Source organism: Mus musculus, chromosome 8 (assembly GCF_000001635.26).
Source record: "Mus musculus strain C57BL/6J chromosome 8, GRCm38.p6 C57BL/6J".
Classification (NCBI taxonomy): Eukaryota; Metazoa; Chordata; class Mammalia; order Rodentia; family Muridae; genus Mus; species Mus musculus.
Genome location: NC_000074.6, coordinates 33,679,394 through 33,699,473, shown reverse-complemented (window position 1 = coordinate 33,699,473; position 20,080 = coordinate 33,679,394). Strand labels below are relative to the sequence as shown.

The 20,080-nt window shown below is 45.2% G+C and overlaps 1 protein-coding gene, 1 non-coding gene and 1 pseudogene across 2 annotated transcripts in view; all 3 read right to left on the bottom strand.

Annotated features, from left to right (window-relative positions):
• Nucleotides 1-1,311: 1,311 nt before the first annotated feature.
• Nucleotides 1,312-20,080, bottom strand: part of Gsr (glutathione reductase) — a 44,925-nt gene continuing 26,156 nt past the window's right edge. Inside the window, exons 6-13 of the mRNA NM_010344.4 lie at nt 19,157-19,211; nt 17,910-18,009; nt 16,795-16,881; nt 13,772-13,930; nt 10,022-10,133; nt 5,544-5,675; nt 4,342-4,475; nt 1,312-2,328 (exon numbers count right to left, since the gene is read on the bottom strand). Of these exons, the coding sequence (NP_034474.4) occupies nt 2,179-2,328; nt 4,342-4,475; nt 5,544-5,675; nt 10,022-10,133; nt 13,772-13,930; nt 16,795-16,881; nt 17,910-18,009; nt 19,157-19,211 (929 nt within the window). The 3' untranslated portion in view covers nt 1,312-2,178. The remainder of the gene's footprint in view (nt 2,329-4,341; nt 4,476-5,543; nt 5,676-10,021; nt 10,134-13,771; nt 13,931-16,794; nt 16,882-17,909; nt 18,010-19,156; nt 19,212-20,080) is intronic.
• Nucleotides 6,418-7,456, bottom strand: Gm17803 (predicted gene, 17803; annotated as a pseudogene).
• Gm24727 lies at nt 7,530-7,673 on the bottom strand. Its single transcript, XR_003947691.1, has one exon. It is a non-coding gene; the product is annotated as a small nucleolar RNA SNORA48 (small nucleolar RNA).

The window sequence follows — 20,080 nt, the reverse complement described above, 5'->3', positions numbered from 1 at the left end:
TCAAACTGGCTGTGGCCAACTCAGAAAGTCACCCAGGAAAAGCTTAATGAAAAGCCTCAGTCGGGCATGGTGGCGCACGCCTTTAGTACCAGCACTCGGGAGGCAGAGGCAGGCGGATTTCTGAATTCGAGGCCAGCCTGGTCTACAGAGTGAGTTCCAGGACAGCCAGGGCTACACGGAGAAACCCTGTCTTGAAAAATCGAAAAAAGAAAAATGAAAAGCCTCAGTAGCATTGCATTGCTCATGAAACCCACAGACAAGGAGGACTTTGCTTACCCAGCTGATAAAGACAACAGAAATGGGGTTATAACACACACACGACCCCCCTTTAAAAAAAGGGGGGGGGGGCTGGCGAGATGGCTCAGTGGTTAAGAGCGCCTACTGCTCTTCCAAAGGTCCCGAGTTCAAATCCCAGCAACCACATGGTGGCTCACAGCCATCCATAATGAAATCTGATGTCCTCTTCTGGAGTATCTGAGGACAGCTACAGTGTACTTACATATAATAAATAAATAAATCTAAAAAAAAAAAAAAAAGTCAGGATCTCTTGTAGCCCAGGCTGTCTCCTGGCCTCTACCTCTCCAGTGCTGGTGTGCACCACCGTACCTCAGGCTGCTCCTCCACCCCCATCTATCCACTGAGACTGTCTTTCATATCCCTGGTCCTTCACGGCTTTTCTTTTCTTTTAATTTATTTATTATATGTAAGTACACTGTAGCTGTCTTCAGACACCCTAGAAGAGGGTCTCATTACAGATGGTTGTGAGCCACCATGTGGTTGCTGGGATTTGAACTCAGGACCTTTGGAAGGGCAGTCAATGCTCTTAACCGCTTAGCCATCTCTCTAGCACTTTAAAAAAAAAAAGATTTATTTGTTATATGTAAGTACACTGTAGCTGTCTTCAGACACTCCGGAAGAGGGCATCAGATCTCACTACAGATGGTTGTGAGCCACCATGTGGTTGCTGGGATTTGAACTCAGGACCTTAGGAAGAGCAGTCAGTGTTCTTAACCACTGAGCTATCTCTCCAGCCCTCTAGCACTCTTTTTTTTTTAAAACTTTATGTGTTAGTGTTTTGCCTGCATGTGTTTGTACACCATGTGTGTATTTGTACACCATATGTGTAGTGCCTACAAAGGCCAGAAGGGGGAGCCAGGAACCAAACTGAATCCTTCACAAGAATGAGAAGCCCTGAACAGTCCCATCCCTCCAGCCCCTCTGGCACCTGTTTTAAAGAGACTTCTTCGCTAACAGATGCTGGTGTCTGTTCTCCCAGTGTGGAAAGTCTTAGAAAATACACTGACAGCAGCATAGTTCGTAATAAATTTTATAAGACAATGCAGTGAATTTCAAAAATTTGGAACAGTTTTCATAAAAAACAAAACAAAAAAAAAAAAACAAACGCAGAGATACAGAAATGACTGAATGAACCAGGAATACTCAGAAGAAGAAAGGGCTCCCGAGTGCCTCAGCCTTCCGTCTTGCATGTACTGTCATTTCTCCTTTACCTAACCAGCCTCAAGTCTAACTTTAATGCACTTTGTTCCATGAAAATAACACAAACCATTTTAAATCATTTAACACAGAGCAAAGAATAAAACAAGAATAGAGAGGTAACATTGGGGCAGCTTTCCAATACAGAACAAAAATACCACGTATATTCTGCAGACTTCCCATCATATAAAACTAGCAAGCTAGGCCAGGAGAGGCCATGCAGGCCTAGAATTCCAGCACCCATGAGGCTATAGCTGGAGGATTCTGAGTTGTTTGAGGCCACCTTGGGCTGCATAAAAAAAGGAAAAAAATAAAAAATAAAAGAAATTAGCCAGCAATATTCATCCATCAGGTACACTAACTTGAGTGTATGTCATGTACATTTAAACTTGGAATGGGGCCAAAGCAAGAAAAACACAACAAACACAAGGCTGTTAATTAAACAACAACAAAAAAATCAAAATATTAATTATAAATATTATCAAATGAAAACCAACCCCGGATTAACAAAACAACCTTCTGATTAGATACATAAGTTCTTCTGTGCGTGTGTATAGCTGGAAATTTACACCACCAGAAATTCCTGATTAAAATACAGAGATCTGTAGAAGCTGGGCGTAAACTCGATCGGTTCCTCCCGGAGGCCTGCTGGTCGCACCGCTAGCCACCTGGGTCCCCAGGCTCTCAGCGCAGGGTGACCAGCTCCTCTGAAGAGGTAGGATGAATGGCAACTGTGTTGTCGAAGTCGGCCTTGGTGGCCCCCATTTTCACCGCTACAGCGAAGCCCTGCAGCATCTCATCACAGCCAATCCCCTGCATGTGAATGCCAACCACCTGCGAGAAAACAGAGATTAGGGACGTCAGGTCTCCATATCCAAAGTAAGTGTAAGTACGCCTAGGAGGCAGGTCCTCTGCAGCCCCACTTCGGTGGCTCCTTCCAGTGCACACTTGGCCTGCCTTCTTTCCTTTCTTCCTTTCATTTATTTACTTTATGTATATGACTACACTGTAGCTATCTTCAGACACACCAGAAGAGGGCATCGGATCCCATTATAGATGGTTGTGAGCCACCATGTGGTTGATGGGATTTGAACTCAGGACCTCCGGAAGAGCAGTCCCTGCTCTTAACCACTGAGCCATCTCTCCAGCCCCCAGGCACTTCTTACTCCTGCTTTTTTCTTCCTATCCCATGCACTTCTCTTGCTGTAGAAGCCTAGGCCGGTCTCAAACTCCTGATCTTCCTGCCTAAGCCTCCTCGGTGCTGAGATCAGGAGCAACACCACCATACCTTCCTTCTCTAAGAACTAAGCCCATTCAGTAACCAAATAGCTACAGACTTGTGTCTTCCTGGCCCTGCTAATTCTGTTCCCTGCTTGCTGAACACCAGCAGTTCTGTTAAGTCATGATATTATATATTTTTGGGACTACACAATTATGATAATTCAACCCCTATTTCTGTTGCAACAGCAAAAACTCCTGAATTTTAGTTATAAAAGAACTTGGGAGCCCACATGCCAGCATGAGACCATGGTAGAATTCGAAGAGAAGGGCAGGGCCCTGCTGACTCTGACGTGGCAACCGTAGGCCATGTAAATATTTATGTATTTATTTTATGTATATGAGTACACTGTAGCAGTCTTCAGACGTACCAGAAGAGGGCATCAGATCCCATTACAAATGGTTGTGGGTCACCATGTGGTTGCTGGGAATTGAACTCAGAACCTCTGGAAGAGCAGTCAGTGCTCTTAACCGCTGAGCCATCGCTCCAGCCCCTTAGAATACATTTGCACTCATGTTTATTTCACTGTGTGTTGCGGGGAGGGGGTGGAGATAGAGCTTGAGCAGATGCAGGGGTGTGAGTGATTAGGCGCATGGGCTATTTTCTGTATCGGTGGAAGTCAGGGGAAAAACTCCTGGGAGCCAGTTCTCTCTGCCCTCCTACAGAATCAGGCGATTGGCGGTGTTAGGTCATCAGGCCTTCGAGCAAGTACCTCTACTTGTTGAGCCATCTCATAACGTAATGTCACAGCTAGGTATTGGTGGCATGTGGTATATGGATCTCATAACTGGGGAGGTTGAAAGCACCAAGATCGGATTATTTGGACCTGGCTATGTGATAAGAGCCGGTTTCAAAATTCCAAGCAAAAAGAAATATGTCCCATAAGCCATATCCTTGACACACGGCCAGGCCACACTCCTCCTTAGGATTTAATTCAACTAGAAGAGATGGCTTAATAAGCTTGAGAATCCAAACTAAACCTAATTCTAAAATTATGCAATAAAACCCACTCAAATTCCACCCAAAACTCTTGAGAGATCACATGACACCCACTGAAGTGGCTACAGCGAAAAAGACACTGGGGAAGATGTAGGGGAAGTGGGAAATTTGCTGGAGAGATAGTAACTTTCAAAAAACGACTGACTAAACTTCCACTTATTGTTTTATGACTTGAAGCTTTGTCTTATATTTGAAACACATTTGCCACTACATTTTTAAAAGATTTATTTCACATTTATTTATGTGTTTGTCTGCGTCTCTGTAACTGTACATGTGGGTAGGGGTGTCCCCAATAGGCCAGAAGAAGGTTCCACATCCCCTTAGAGCTACAGTCACAGGTGGCTGAGAACCACCTAACTGATGTGGGTGCTTGCCACAGGGTCATCTTTCCAGGCCCCCTGTGCCAGCATCCCTGTGGCTTTTGGACCAGTCCCCAGTCACCTTCATCTTTACAACAGTCACTACATCTGTAACGCTAAGGCGGAAATCTCACTTTTAAGAAGGATCAGAATCTCGTTTCAAATATGAGGAGCCCAGAACACCTGTAAGAGACCCCATTTTCCCAGTACCTTTTCCTCTTTGTTGGCACAAACCATCTTCATGACGCATTTCGTCTTCCTCGTGGTCACAGCGTGATACATCGGGGTAAAGGCAGTCGAGTAGATTTTCACATTGTCTTTCCCATACTTATGAACAGCTTCGTCTACAATGTGTGAAAATGAAAATATCCATCAAGAACTATCTCAGAGAGCTACCAGAGGGTGACAGAAACAAACCTGAATCAAACAAATGGGAAGCATCCAACCGCACCAAAGTAAAGGGCACGCTACAAAATAAATGTCCATGTCACGTCAGACACAGAGGAACTGCGTCTCTGACTAAATGAGACCAAGCTGCCTGCAGTAAATTATGCTAGACTGAATTCTGGACTCTATGTGTGTGTGTGTTGGGTGGTCTATGAGTTGGGGGGCTGTGTTCCAATATTTACGATATTTGAGATGGCTGGCAAAAATTGCCCAAAGTCTAAAGTTTAAATAAAACTTTATTATTTAACGTTTTCTCATCTTAAAACTATATGCAAGTGAAGACCCATGTCCTAAAAAAAAAAAAAAAAGAAGCTGGGCATAGTGGCACATGCCTTTAATACTACTAGTACCAGCACTTGGGAGGCAGAGGCAGGTGGATTTCTGAGTTTAAGGCCAGCCTGGTCTACAAAGTGAGTTCCAGGACAGCCAGGGCTACACAGAAAAACCCTGTCTGGAAAAAAAACAAAAAACAAAAAACAAAAACAAAAAAAAGATGGGGAGAGAGATGGCTCAGCAGTTAAGAGCACCTCTGTTTTTCCAGAGGTCCTGAGTTCAATTTCCAGCAACCACATGGTGGTTTATGGATCTAATGCTGTCTTCTGGTGTGTCTAAAGACAGCTAGAGTGTAGTCATATATACATAAAATAAATCTTAAAAAAAAAGATGTACATTATATGTATAGGCTGCAGAAATGATAAGGAAAAATAATAAGAACACAGAGGAGTCCTTGGTTTTTTTGTTTTTTGTTTTGGCAACTTTTACGTTATTTAAGTGTGAAGAGGGATGGGGGAGAGGGACCAGGAACAGGGCCGCATGGGCTTACGGATCTTCTTTCCAAGTGCTCCTGGCTGGGGAACTACAACTGCAGACTAAACAGAGGGTTCCTGTAACTCTGGGAGACAGTTATTTGGGATGACACAGTTTAGAGAGGAAACCACAAATTACCTTCGTTTTCAAATACCTACCTTCAGTGAGCCCCACGGTCCCAATAGGGGGGTGGCTGAAGACCACAGTAGGGATGTTGTCATAGTCTAATTTGGAATCTTGTTTGCATTCAAACAGTCTATGGGCAAGTTTCCGGCCAGCAGCGATTGCAACTGCAATGATATGGAAGCCAGTATGTGTTTTAATTTTTATTTTAACATAGCAGCGCTGTTTCAACAGTCACTTACTGGTCTGGCGCGCCTCTAACTGACCTCTTCATCAATGTCATCGTCATGTCTACTTTAACATAATGAAGACCTAGCATTACTGCTCTGTGCATTCTATCATGAAGAAAAGGGACACGTCCTTAAATTCCTAATCATCTAGAAGTTAATCTGCTAAAATGAGGACATCAGCTATCTGGCAGGATACTTATAGAACAAACCAGTTTGGCCCATTTTTATTTCTACTTCGGTAAGGGTTTTTGTTTTGTTTTGTTTTTAATTAAAAAGCTTGCTTATGTTTAGCCTATTTTCATTCCTATGTCTTCCCCTCAAAAGGCCAGAGTCCAAAAAGTGTATCAGTTATTAATTTACTGATATAAAATTAGAGGGTTTTAGCCGGGTGTGGTGGCGCACACCTTTAATCCCAGCACTCAGGAGGCAGAGGCAGGTGAATTTCTGAGTTCGAGGCCAGCCTGGTCTACAAAGTGAGTTCCAGGACAGAGAAACCCTGTCTTGAAAAACCAAAAAAAAAAAAAAAAAAAGTTTTTTTTCCCAAGACAAACTAGTAGTAGACATCTTTATATGATGCGAGTATATTTTCCAAAGTCTTGTCAAAGGACATAAAAGTTTGGTTAGGATAACTATTTCAAGAGATTTATTTTTATTTATTTATTTGTTTATTTATTATTTATTTTGCCTCAAAAAGTGACATTTATTCAAAGAGAGAGAGAGAAAAAAAAACCTGAAACAAAACAAAAATAAGATGTCCATCCCTTGGCTCCTCCCCCACCCCCAGCTGTTCCTCAGGCCTCTGCCCCCAGGATTGAACCCTGGTCTAGGGCCAGGTAGCAGGACAGCCCCTCAAACGATGTCTGCAACGTTGAGGGGCATCTCTTCAATGCAGGTGTTGTAGACAGTCTCAATGTCTCGAAGAGTCCTCTTGTCTTCAGTCACCTTGTTAATAGCCACACCCTTACGGCCAAATCAGCCACCTCAACCAGTTCTGTGGATGTAGTTTTCCCTGTTGGTGGGAAGGCTGTAATTGATGGCTAAGGAGACCTGCTGCACATCAATGCCTCTGGCCAACAGGTCAGTGGTAATACTCTGCTAGAGCCAGACAGGAACTCCCTCATGATCACATCTCGTTCCTTTTGGTCCCTATCTCCATGCATGGCGGAAACCGTGAGATACCGGGCATGCATCTTCTCAGTGAGCCAGTCCACCTTCCTTCTGGTGTTGATAGAGATGACTGCCTGGGTGATGGGCAGTGTTCCATACAAGTCACACGATGTGCCAAGCTTCCAGTCCTCTCGTTCCATGTTGATGTAGAACTGGCTGATACCCTCCAGGGTCAACTCTTCTTTCTTGGCAAGAATCCGAATAGGGTCTCTCATGAACTTCTTGGTCACCTCAAGGACATCAGAAACCATTGTAGCAGACAGTAACAAAACTACCTGTGTGTTGCTGTAGAGCTTTTGGAATATATCATAGATCTGATCCTTGTCCCTACGGCTTAACATTTCAACTGCTTCATCCAGTACGAACGTCTTGATGTATTTGGGGGACAGTATCTCCGGTTAAGTACATCAAGCACCCGGTCAGGGGTGCCCACGATGATATGGGGAGCTTCCATTTGCAGCTTCTACACCTCAGCACACACATTGGTACCCCCAATACAGGCATGATGAGAGGCACCCATGCTGTCTCCTAATGCCACAACCACCTTTTGTGTATCGGTGCCCAGATGCTTGCTTCACAGTAGTCACTAGGCTTGAATAGTAGCAACAGGCGTGCGTCAGGATTTTATGTGCCCTGGGCATGAAACAGCTTTGGCCACCAAGCTAGGCATCAAGCTAGGATGAACAAAGGCCTGCCATCTGCTCTGCCCCTGGCTGATATAAGAACAACACCACACATAAGGTGTCTCTTTGCCCATCGCCAGGGGTGTATTTCAAGAGATCTAATGCACAGCATGGTAACTGCTGTTAATGATACAAATATACAATCAAGTATACAACCTATTGAATACTTAAAAGTTATTGAGAGTAGTTATGCACGCCTTTAATCCCAGCACTTGGGAGGCAGAAGCAGGTGGACCTTTGAGTTCGAGGCTAGCCTAATCTAGGGAGTGAGTTCCAGGACAGCCAGAGCTACACAGAGAAACCCTATCTTGAAAGACCATAAAAGCCAAACAAACAAAAAAAACAAACCAGACAAAAAAGCCAAGAGTAGGGCTGGAGAGATGGCTCAGCGGTTAAGAGCACCGACTACTCTTTCTAAGGTCCCGAGTTCAAATCCCAGCAACCACATGATGGCTCACAACCATCTGTAACAAGATCTGATGACCTCTTCTGGAGTGTCTGAAGACAGCTACAGGGTACTTACATATAATAAATAAATAAATAAATAAATAAATAAATAAATAAATAAATAAATAAATAAATAAATAAGCAAGCAAGCAAGCAAGCAAATAAATCTTTAAACAAAACAACAACAAAACCAAGAATAGATTTTAATTTTTTTTTTTTTGCAAAAAAGCATGTGAGGTAATAAATGTTACCTAGGTTGACTAAGCTCTCCAAAAAATGGAAATATTTTAAAACATCGTATTGTGTGCCATAAATATATCACTTTATTTAAAACAATGGAGAAAGACGCTTCCAGCGCTGAGGTAAGACCTTTGAACATTTGAGAAGTCCGGTGAGGTCTCGGAAGGACAGACCAAGAGCAGAAAATGACATAGCAGCCAGGGGTGGCAAAGGTCTTGGGTGTGTTCCTGAAGTGGGTTAGGTACAGGGATGAGGAGGACAAGGACATCAGAGCTGGTGGCACCATGCATGCCAACTGTCTGAGACACGAGTCTTCCAAGGGTAAGCTATAAGAAAGGCCTTCTTGGTTAAGGCTTAGGTAAAAAATGTTAAGGCCTGGGTAACTGGTACCTGACTCAGTGCCATTTTGTGCAGTTACTAATAAGGAAACGTTCCCATGCTTTTTAGTTAATTACAGATTCTGTTATGTTCTGTGCTTTGGTGTCTTTGGAAACCAATCACAATAGAAGCCAGTTTGAATGGCTTTGTACAACAGTTAGCCACAACAAGCCTAGACCTCAACCAACCGCCAGGCAGCACTTCCTGCACCTGGGTATAAGAGTTTATGATATTTGCTTTTAATAAGCTGCCCCTAGGATCGACCCCAACATAAGAAAAAGACGCTATTTGGAATAAGGCTTCCATTTTGAGCAGGGGGTCAAGTAAAGCTTAAGTTTCCAAGACCTCCCTGGGAACTGACACCCTACTTGTTAGAAGGAGACATGTACGAGGGTAACTGGTATCGTGGTCGGCAAGTTAAGACAGGAATGCTAGACGCAAGAAGTCCCCTGCCACAGCTGAATACCCCCAACCAACGAGGACCAGATAAATGTACAACACAGACAGGTTCCTAAGGAAACACCATATCCCTAAATACTGATTGGTGAGTTAACTTGGCACAGATGTTTGTGGATTTCAAGGTTTAAAAGATCTGTAGGATCCTGGCTTGTCACAGCCAGCTTCCGAGTCTGGTCTGCGGCCCTGATTAATCAGTCCTGGGGCGAAAGCGCAACAAACTACCCCTGTCTGACTGAGGCCGGTGTCTGTGTGGTCTGTGAGATGACTTCAGGATCTCACCATTCTTTACGAAGATCCTAGAATTTGGTCATCATGTACTGTTCGTGGTGGTTAATCCTCCTTGTCCACTTGCCTGGATTTAGAATCTACTGTGAGACAGAGCCCTGAGGTGTCTATGAGGACTTTTCCAGAGAGGTTTAACTGAGGAGAGTGGACCTGCCCTGAATATGGACAGCACCATTCCTTGGACTGGCATCTTGGACTGGACAGAGGAAAAAAGAAGGAAGCAAGTTGAACACTAACCTCTGTCTCTCTCTCTCTCTGATTCATGAGTGTGGACACAGTGCGACCAGCAGCCTCCTGTTCCTGCTGCCTTGCCCTGCCTGCTATGATGGACTAGGGGATCCTAGTGCCAAGACAAACCCTTCCTTCCGTAAGTGGCCTTTTTCAGTATCATGTGACAGCAATGAGAAAAATCAACAAGCACAGCTTTCTAAGGAGTTGTGAATTTTATTCAGCAAATGTGCAGTATCTAGCCTCCCTCGCCTTCAACGCAGTTTTGATGACAAAGGAATGACCGCTTTTCACAGTCACAGTCAAGTTGCCGACTTGACTGTGACTGTGAAAAGCAGGGCAGGTTTACATAACACACGGGCCTCGCTTCTGAGGAAGGACGAAGCATTACCTTACCTGGGGTGAGAAGCGCTTTCCCACAGACGTCTCCCACAGCATAGACGCCTTTGACATTGGTATTCTGGAATTCGTCTACTAGGATGTGGCCCTTTTCATCCGTCTGAATGCCCTAAAACCACAAAGGGACACCTGGTAAATACCCACACCGTCTGCAATGATACATCAGACCTTTGAGATGGGCTGATTTCACATCTGCACCTCCAGAAATGCACAGGTCTTAACGGCGACACGCAGATCACTCCAAGTTGACAAGTCCCACAGCTTCCTTAAGAGAAAAGACGTCGACTACTGGGGTGCTTTCACGGGATGAGACCAATCCAGCAAACATGAAAAGGAATGACAGAAAAAAAAAAAAAAAAAAAAACCAACAGAAAAAGGAAAAAGAGCAGTGAGGTGGTGGCTTGTCCATTTAATCCCAGTATTTGGGAAGCAGAAGCAGGCAGATCTGAGTTCGAGGCCAGCCTGGTCTACAGAGTGAGTTTCAGGACAGAGAAAGCCTGTCTTGAAACCAACCCCCACCAAAAAAAAAAAAAAAAAAAAAAAAGGAAAGCAGGAAAAGAAGGGGATATCCTATCATGCTCTGGCGTTCCTCTGAAACAGCGCTAAGGTATTAAGTGCTTGCTAGGACTTGCTAGTGTTCTGTTCAACTTTGCACAGGGGCCTTTGGAAAGAGAGAACTTCAGCTAAGGAAATGTTCCCACTACACTGGCTTGTGGACAAGCCTACAGGGCTTAGTGACTGATGTGGGTAGCACCAGATCACTGGGGGCGGGGCCATCCCCCGGCAGATAAGGGTGCCTAGTGTAAGAAAGCAGGCTGAACAAATGATTAGAAGCGAGCCAGAGCACAGTGCTTAGCTCTTCCTCTAAGGCCTCTGCACCAGCTCCTGCCGCCAGGTTCCTGCCCGGAGTCTCTGCCCTGACTTCTCAGGATGCCGTTCTATGAATTATAAGCTGAAATAAACCCATCCCTCCCCAGGTGGCTTTGGTCATGGTGTCTTATCACAGCCATAAAAAGCTATCTCGGTTATCTAGAGGGTAACAACCTGAACGGTCACCATCTTATCTTTAACAATTTAAGCAAAGTTTGTGTTCTACAGTTTTACACAACCGAATATACTTCCTTTTCTGTTGAGTCACCTCTCCTCTAAGAAGTGTTAGGTTTACTTTGTAGCTTTGCAGATCTGAGAGAAATAGTGTTCCAGTGTGAAGGAGAGGAAGAAACATCCTGGCACAGTGCCGAAGAACAGACACTGAGCTGGAGGCCAACCTGGTCTACTCAGCCAATCCCAAGGCCAGCTATGGCTACACAGTGACCTAGCCTCAAAAACAAACAGACGAACAAATGAATATCTGTATTTATTTATATAAATCTATATCCATACGTATCCATATATATTAATTATATAACCTATATTACATGTATAATAGAATTCACACACACACACACACACACACACACACACACACACACACGAATACAATCTTTGGAGATGGGATAAGGCTCTATGGTACAGCACATGCTTTGTCTGTACCAGGCCCTGACTCCCATCGCCACTGAAAGAGACAGACAGACATACAGACAGACAGATTCTTTGGACCCAGACAGACTGGGCTAAATTCCTACCTTGTCACTCACTAAATGTGAGATGTTACCTATGTAACTATTTCGCAACATATATTTGAGCCTTTACTGCAAATATGAGTTCAACTTGGCCGCAAAAACACAGTAGTGAGTTGGCCAGACTCCTGTGCCAGCTTGGCGAGTCATCTACTGACCCTGTTCCCTGGCTTCCTCACCCGTGTTACTGGCAAGGTTGACTAGATGAGCAATGTGCTGTCATGACCTGGCACACGGTAGTCATTCAACCTGCATTCAACAGGCCTATCTGAACTATTAATAAGATGACAATGGACCTTCCTGTAAGCTGGGAAGGCAGGTAGGTTGGCAGAACGCCTGTCCGGCATGCTGAAGCCCTGGGTTTGATCCCATCATCAGGGTATGCCTGCCACCCCAGAACCTGGGAAGTAGATGTGGGAGGATAAGAATTGAAAGGTAGGGGAAAAAAGGGGGGTGGAGCTGGAGAGATGGCTCAGCGGTTAAGAGTCCTGACTGCTCTTCTGAAGGTCCGGAGTTCAAATCCCAGCAACCACATAGTGGCTCACAGCCATCTGTAATGAGATCTGATGTCCTCTTCTGGGGTGTCTGAAGACAGCTACAGTGTTCCACAGGAAGGAAGGAAGGAAGGAAGGAAGGAAGGAAGGAAGGAAGGAAGGAAGGAAGGAAATCTTTAAAAAAATAATAATTGAAACGTGAAGTTAGGAAGATAGTTCTGTAGGTAAAGAACTTGCTAGGCAAGCAAGAAGACCTGAATTCAATCCCCATCCCGGATGGACAAGCCATTGGCATCCGTAATCACAGAACTGGGGAGGTGGGGACAAGAGGGTCCCTGGGTGCCTGCTGACCATGGGCAAGCTATACATTCAGAAAGAGACAGATTCTCTCAAACAGTGAGGAGAGCAACTGAGGAAGACACCAATGTCAGTCTCTGGCCACTACATGCAACGCACATACATCCACGAACACACACACAGATTCAACACATAAGGACAAAAACTGGGAAGAGAGGGGTCTCACAAACTAAACAGTAAATCACACATACACATAAAGGGCTACAAGGAAACCAGTACTTAGTTTGCCAGAAATGATTCTTCAAATTCAGCAAATAAAAGAGCAGGAGAGAGAGAGACATGCTCTTCACAGAGGGCCGACAGGGTGGCTCAGTGGTAAAGGTGCTTGCTGACAAGCCCGATGACCTGAGTTCAATACCCAGGACCCACAGGGTGGAAAGAAAGAGCGGAGTTCTGCAAGCTGTTATCTGGCCTGCACACAGGCACACAGCATAGACATACACAGACTCTCACAAATAAATAAACACAATAAAAAAAAATCCAGCAAATATACTTGAATAGGGGACCTACAAACATCCCATCTGAATATCTAAGTTTTCATTAGACTTCATTAAAGGCTGAAAACAAGCCAAGCCCCTTCCTAGATATTTCATTCATTCAAATGCTGAAGGCTCCAGGCCCCATGGCTCAGGACTAGGATCCCAGCACTTGGGAAGTGCAAGCAGAAGGCCCAGAAGTTCCTCGGTTCTTTATGGAGAATGAGGCTAGCCTGGACTACGAAAGATCCTGTCTCAAAAGACAGGCACTGGTGATGCAAATCTGTAACCCAGGCCACTCGGGAGTGAAGCAGGAAACCTGCCAAGCCAGCCTGGGCTATAGACTGAGTTCAAGGCTAGCCTAGGTAACTTAGTGAGAACATGTCTCTAAAAAAAGAAAGAAGAAACGGAGGGCTAAGACCACACTTCATGGCAGAGAACCTGGTTAGCATATGGGATGCTCCGAATTCAATTCTTTCTCACTGCCAAAAAGAAGGGAGATGGAGAAGAGGACGGGGAAGTGGGCGGGAAGTTGTGGTAGCGCATATCCACTAACCCCAACGTTTAGAAGTCTTCTAGAAGGAAGTCAGTCCGGAAACGGCTGCACCATCTGGACCAGACCTCTCCAATCTGACCAGATACCCAGCCTGGCGTGAGCACTCTAGAAAGGAGGGGCATCCAAAGCAAGAGCTTCACAACAAAGCACAGGGATGGGGATGCGATCGCCACAGCGCCATCAGGAGGCCGGCGGGCCAGTTATCAATCATTATTAATTATGAATCAATAAACCCACAAACGTACCACTTTATTCAGATTCAGGCCCTTAGAATTTGGGTCCCGTCCAATGGCCCAGAGCAGGCAGTCAACATCTGGAATCATGGTCGTGGTGGGCTTCCTACCAGGCACGGAAGTCACCACTTGGAGCTCCAGGCCTGATGATGTCTTTTTTACTTCCTTAACCTATTAAAAAAAAAAGTGCTAAGTATGTGTGGGAGGAGAGGGGAGAAGGCAGATTAAAGCAAAGCAAGGGGACACTGGACTCCCCCTACCCCCGTACTGGAGACTGAACCTAGGACTCTATTCACGCTAGGCAAGCATCCAACCACTGAGCTAGACACACACACACACACACACACACACACACACACACACACACACACACACACACTCTTTTTTACTTATTTTGGGATGGGATCTCACTAATGGCATAGGCTGGCCTTAAACTTACTCCATAGTTCAGACGTGCCTTGAACTAACTCATGATACTCCTACAGAGTAGCTGGGAGTTCAGACCTAAGCCACCAGGTACATAGAAAAACCAGATCTTTGTGTTTTCTGTTCTGCTTTGAGACAGAATCTCAATCTATATCCCAGGCTGTCCTTAAGTCCATTAACAATTTTTCTGCCCCAGAAACTGTGCTGGTTTTACAAGCTTGGTCCATTATACCCAGTTAGAGTTTTTAACATTTACTTATAGCTGAAACAGGTATTTAGTTTACCAAACTCCCCAGAGCAAGGCCTGTTTCCTTGAATGCCTGATTCTTCCAACAGCCTAGAATGCTGGCTTACGTCGTCCTATGTGATGGTTTAAAAGAGAATGGCCCCCATGGGGGCCTGACCTTGGTCCTGACCTGAACCCACAAGAATAAGGGCACTGAGTGGAAAGATGCTGAGGCAGAGGGAGGGATGGGAAATAACCGAACGCTTGGATAAGGAAGTCTGTATGAGCTAATGGTCCATTACAGTTTAAGAATTGTAACATTATGTATTCTATTTGCAGGGAGAACATGGGACAGTATCAGCCAAAACTATCACACAAGGGGACAAGGTCAGCAGGCTAATCAAGTCACGGACAGAGCACACAGCAGCCTGGGGACTGACTGATACCCTCCGTAAGGGTGAAGAGTTGGGTTCCCAGAATCTGAAGCCGCAGCTCCCCCAGGCCCTGGCTTCAGGCCATTACTGACCTTGCCAAGCATATTCTGGGTGTTAGGCAAGAATTGTGTTCCTTTCCCATCCATCAGGGCCTCAGGGAAAGCCTTGGGTTGGCCTGGCTCCCAACACAATCCCTAGGTGGTAGAACTCTTTCAGAAAGGATCAGGAGTGTGAGCCATGTTGGAGGGGGGTATATCCCTGGGAATGGACTTTTGAGTTTTCAGTAGGTCTGTCTGTCTGTCTGTCTCTGCCTGCTGCTTGTGGCTAAGATGTCATCTCGTAACTATTGCTCCAGAACATGCCTGCCTATCTGCTGCCATGATCCCATAATGGTGATCAGGAACTTAACCTCTGAAACTGTAAGCAAGCCCCCAATTAATTAAATGCTTTCTTTTATTAAGTTGGTCATGGTGTATCTTCACAGTCACTAAGCCAGCACAGAAATGCTACAACATTAAATATATATAAATATATTTATTTGTTTACGTGCTTGCTTGTTCTCTCTCTCTTTCTTTATCTATTTATCTGTCTATCTATCTATTTATTTCTGAGGCCGGCGAGGTGGTCAGAGGACCTGAGTTTGGTTCCAAGCATGATGGGAAGCTCGTAACTGCCTGTAAGAACACCTCTAGAGAAACTCAACACCTCTGGCCTCCCCTCCAAGTTTACTTGTGTGTGTGTGTGTGTGTTGATTTCATGTATGTCTTGTGCACCACCTGTGTGCCATGCCCAGAGGCCAGAAGAGGGCATCCTATCCCTTGGAACTGAAGTTACAGACAGCTGTGAGCTGCCACCCCCCTATAACCGGAGTGCATCCTGAATACTTCAAATCAACTTCAGGCTGTTTATCACGCCAAGCACATGTAAATGTCATGTTAGAGTTGTTTGTTAGTCTGTATCATTTAGAGAAGAATGCATTAAAAAAACAAAACAAAACCCTTACGTGTCAGTAGAGACACCCTTTTATTTCATATATTTACAATCCAGCTGTGGATGGATGTGCAGCTGTAGAGACCGTCCCTACACGTACCCAGCTCATCGCTTAACAAAGGTCTCCAAAGTGGTACTGATGGGAACGCCTTCATCTCCGCATCCTCAAAGCACAGTCATTGATTACTCTACTCAACACAGGCTACGCTGAAAGGGTAGCACAGACCTGAAGAGGCTAACTCTCTAGAAAAATTCCACTGAAAGTAAGTAATTTCCTGGGAAAGAAAATACTTTGGTAATGCTTTGGTTAAATAAAATAGATAAAATACTTTTTAAAAACCATACACTTGGAAATTTGATTTCTTGCCATGTCTTGAAAAATCTGAAAAATAAGGATGTGCCAGGCAGTGGTGATGCACGCCTTTAATCCCAGCACTCGGGAGGCAGAGGCAGGAGGATTTCTGAGTTTGAGGCCAGCCTGGTCTACAGAGTTAGCTCCAGGACAGCCAGGGATACACAGAGAAACCTTGTCTTGAAGCCCCCTTCCCCCACCCTCAAAGTTTTAGTTCAAGACTCAATAGCCAGCTTTCTTGTCTTTTATACCTTGACTTCATGAATATGAAATACAGCTTTTTAAGACAGAAAACATTTGGCAGAAGCTGGGTGTGGCAGTGCACGTCTGTTAACACCAGCACTTGGGAGGCTGAAGAAGGAGGCTCATTGAGTTCAAGTCCAGCCTGGACTGCAAAGCAAGATCCTGTCGAGTGACCATCAAACAACAACAACAACAACAACAACAACAACAACAACAACAACAACTCACCACAAAGCACAAACATATACAACAAGGGGGTGTGGGCTGCCGAGGGGCAGGCAGCTCAGTGGTCGAGCCCTCCCCCAGGCTCTCCTCCTGTTCTACCCTTATCCCTGAATGTGACTGACAGGCCGCATGCACGTACCTGTGTGAACTTCAACACCTCCACGCCGGCATTCTCCAGTTCCTCGGTGCAGTTGGAACTGATGAGTGAATCAAAATTTCTCAGTACCTGCATTTGCCATGGGCAGCCGGGGGACGGACGGTGGGGAAGGAAGAAAACCTGATTAGAGCCGACTGGTGCCAGTGACCGTCAAAGGTCACATTTACGACTACTCTTATGTTAGGACCTGCAGCGCTTTTATTGCTCTTACAGAAACATATAGTTCCATTACATATATCTACCATTCCATATTACTATCATCACTTCTTAGCATGCAAGGGTCAAATCAGTGTATTTTTAGATTGTACTGTATGTCTTATTTTAGAGACTGTTGCACTACGAAAGCTGGCCATACTGCCTGTAGTGGTTTGAATGAGTGTCCCACACAGACTCAGATATTTCAGGACTTGGTTTCCTGTTAGTACTGATGGTTGGCGAGAAGTTTAAGAGGTGCAGCCTCACTAGAGGACCAGCTTTGAGGATATAAGGCCTCAGGACACTTCCTGTTTCCTGCTTGTGGCTGAACTCTCAGCTTTGGCCGTCATGCCTACCATTTCCGGCCACGATTTCCTGCCATAACAGATTCTTTTCCCTCTGGAGCCATAAGCCACAATAAACTCCTTCTACACGGTGCCTTTGGTCCTGCTGGGGGATCATGGCAACTGAGAGGAACTAAAGCACTGTCCTACTGAAGAGTCAAATATCAAAGTGAGCCTGATTCTGTTAAGAAAGAGATATTGGGCATGGAACACCATCCGGATAGTAAAGGGAAGCTGTTTAAAGGGTATGTGCTGGGACCGACTTTGCACACTGTGAAAGCTATCAAGGTGAAATTTACAGGTAAAAGCATTTGTGTAAGTTTGCCCAGAAGCCAGTGGAAAGAAGAATTACTCCCAAAAGTTGTCCTCTGACCTCAGCCCAGGTAGCACAGTATACACCCATCTACACTCACACATACCTATCATCTATACATAATAATTAAACTAAAATTTAAAAATTTAAAAATTAGGTAATTCCTATAGTTTTTTTTTTTTTTTAAACTTTCCTCTAGGGAAAAAGAAAGTCAATGAAAGGGGACAGGAGGAGACAGGACTTACCTTATCATGCCTGATCATAAGAGATGTCTTGGAGCCCAGGGCAGAGAGGATGCCCGCGATCTCCACAGCAATGTACCCGGCCCCCACGATGACGCTGCGGCTGAAAGGAAAGCGAAGGGCGACCGTTTCTTAAACTGATTTGGAACGGCGTTAGATGCACGGACTCCCATGTGTCCCTCAGCGCCTCTGCTCAGCCTCCACAACCGTTAACCGTTATGAGCAACACGGCGACGTGCACCTGTGATTCCAGCCTGTGAAAGCAGCGGCAGCCTGGTGCGAGCTCCAGGGCATCCAGAACTACACAGCAAGTCCGCATTCACAATCAGAACAAAACAGAATTTCCCTCATAGAAGAAAGATGTTATTTGCATTTAAATTCCTTGTGTCCTGTTTTCATTTATTCATTTTTTTTTTTAGAGACAGTCTCTGTATCCCAGTCGGCTAATACATAGCTGAGCCTAGTCCTCAACTCCTCCCAATTTCCATATGGAAACCTAACAGAACCATTATCTTCAGGGCTGGGGACTTCTCCTTGGTCATTATTCAGTTCTATTAATCCTTGTAGCATGATCAAAGGCCAATTTAAGAAAGCCGGTTTAAGTCAGGCATGGTGGCTAATGACGGTAATCCTGGCATTTGGGTGGCCCAGGCAGCAGTTGAACTCAACTTCCTGAATTCATTTTGATCTAACAAAAGAGCTTAAGCCTCCGCTAAATGCTCGAATGAATGTCTGGATCGAGGTCGGAGAAATGCTGTCGCTTAAGGCTCGCTTCCAGGCTGAGGCAGAAAGATTTTCAGGCTGCAGGTTTTCCAAGGCTCCCAACATGCCCCGCCCACTGTTGCAACACAAGGGGAAAGTATTTAGAGGAAGAGCCTTCCTTTTTAATGGCCTGAATGAACTCATTCATCAAGCTTGTATTCATATCAATAAAAGTATACTGAGTGGTTCTAAAATACGAAATGGGCAAGTATCTGTAATGGAGCTTGCTCGGGGGTGGGTCTGAAGGATCGTGTGTGTATTTATATCATCCAAACGCAATGGCGTCATGACCACTGTCTGGGTGCTCACTTGCATCACCTCCGTGAAGCCGAAACACTTAGGGTAGATCATGCTGAGACAGGTGAGTGAACTGAGAGTTTGAGTTCAAGACAGCATGGGCAACTCAGAAAGGGAGGCGGGGCGGGAAAGCGTGAACCGGGTTCCCAGGAGAGAGAGAACACAGCATCCCTGAGGTCAGATCTGCTCACCTGGGCAAGTCCTCCAGCTGAAAGAAGCCATCACTGGTGATCCCCAGGCTGGCGCCTATGTAGAGAAACACCACAGAGTGATAAACTTAAACTTATTTTCCAGGGATGAGATAAAGGTTGCACATTGTAATCTAGACTGACCTGGGATTTACTAGGTAGCCCTGCTAGCCTCAAACTCATGGCAATCCTGCCTTAGCCTCCTGAGCATTGGAGATTTGGGGTATGAGCGGTCATGTTTAGCCAGAACCCAACTTATTCAAGAACCAAACAACTCTCAGAAAATGCACTGTTTTGGGGGCTGGTGAGATGACTCAGTGGGTAAGAGCACCTGACTGCTCTTCCAAAGGTCCAAAGTTCAAATCCCAGCAACCACATGGTGGCTCACAACCATCCGCAATGAGATCTGACTCCCTCTTCTGGAGTGTCTGAAGACAGCTACAGTGTACTTACATATAATAAAAATAAATAAATCTTTAAAAAAAAAGAAAAGAAAATGCACTGTTGACAGCTTTGTTAGACCTCTACTGAGAACATGCCTTTCTGGAGTCTATATTTTACATTCATTTCAAGAAACAGGAACAGTGATGGGTAAGTAGATTCAGATTTCCCCAAAGGACCAAGATCCTGTCAGCGTCATGAACGGACTGACAGCTCTGCTCTACCTCCAACCCCAAGTGAAGGCAGGAAGCCAGCAGCTAGGTCTTGGCCCCCTTTGCCTCCTTCCCCTTCTTTCTCTGTGAGATAAGGCCTCGCTACATAGCCCTGGCTGTCCTGGAACTCACTTGGTAAACCAGACTGACCTCAAACTCACGAGAAATCCGCCTGCCTCTCCTCCCAAGTGCTGAGCTTGAAGGCGTGCACCGCCACCCCCAGCCCCCACCCCATGGCTTCCACCATTTTTCTTCATGACTACACAGTGTTGCG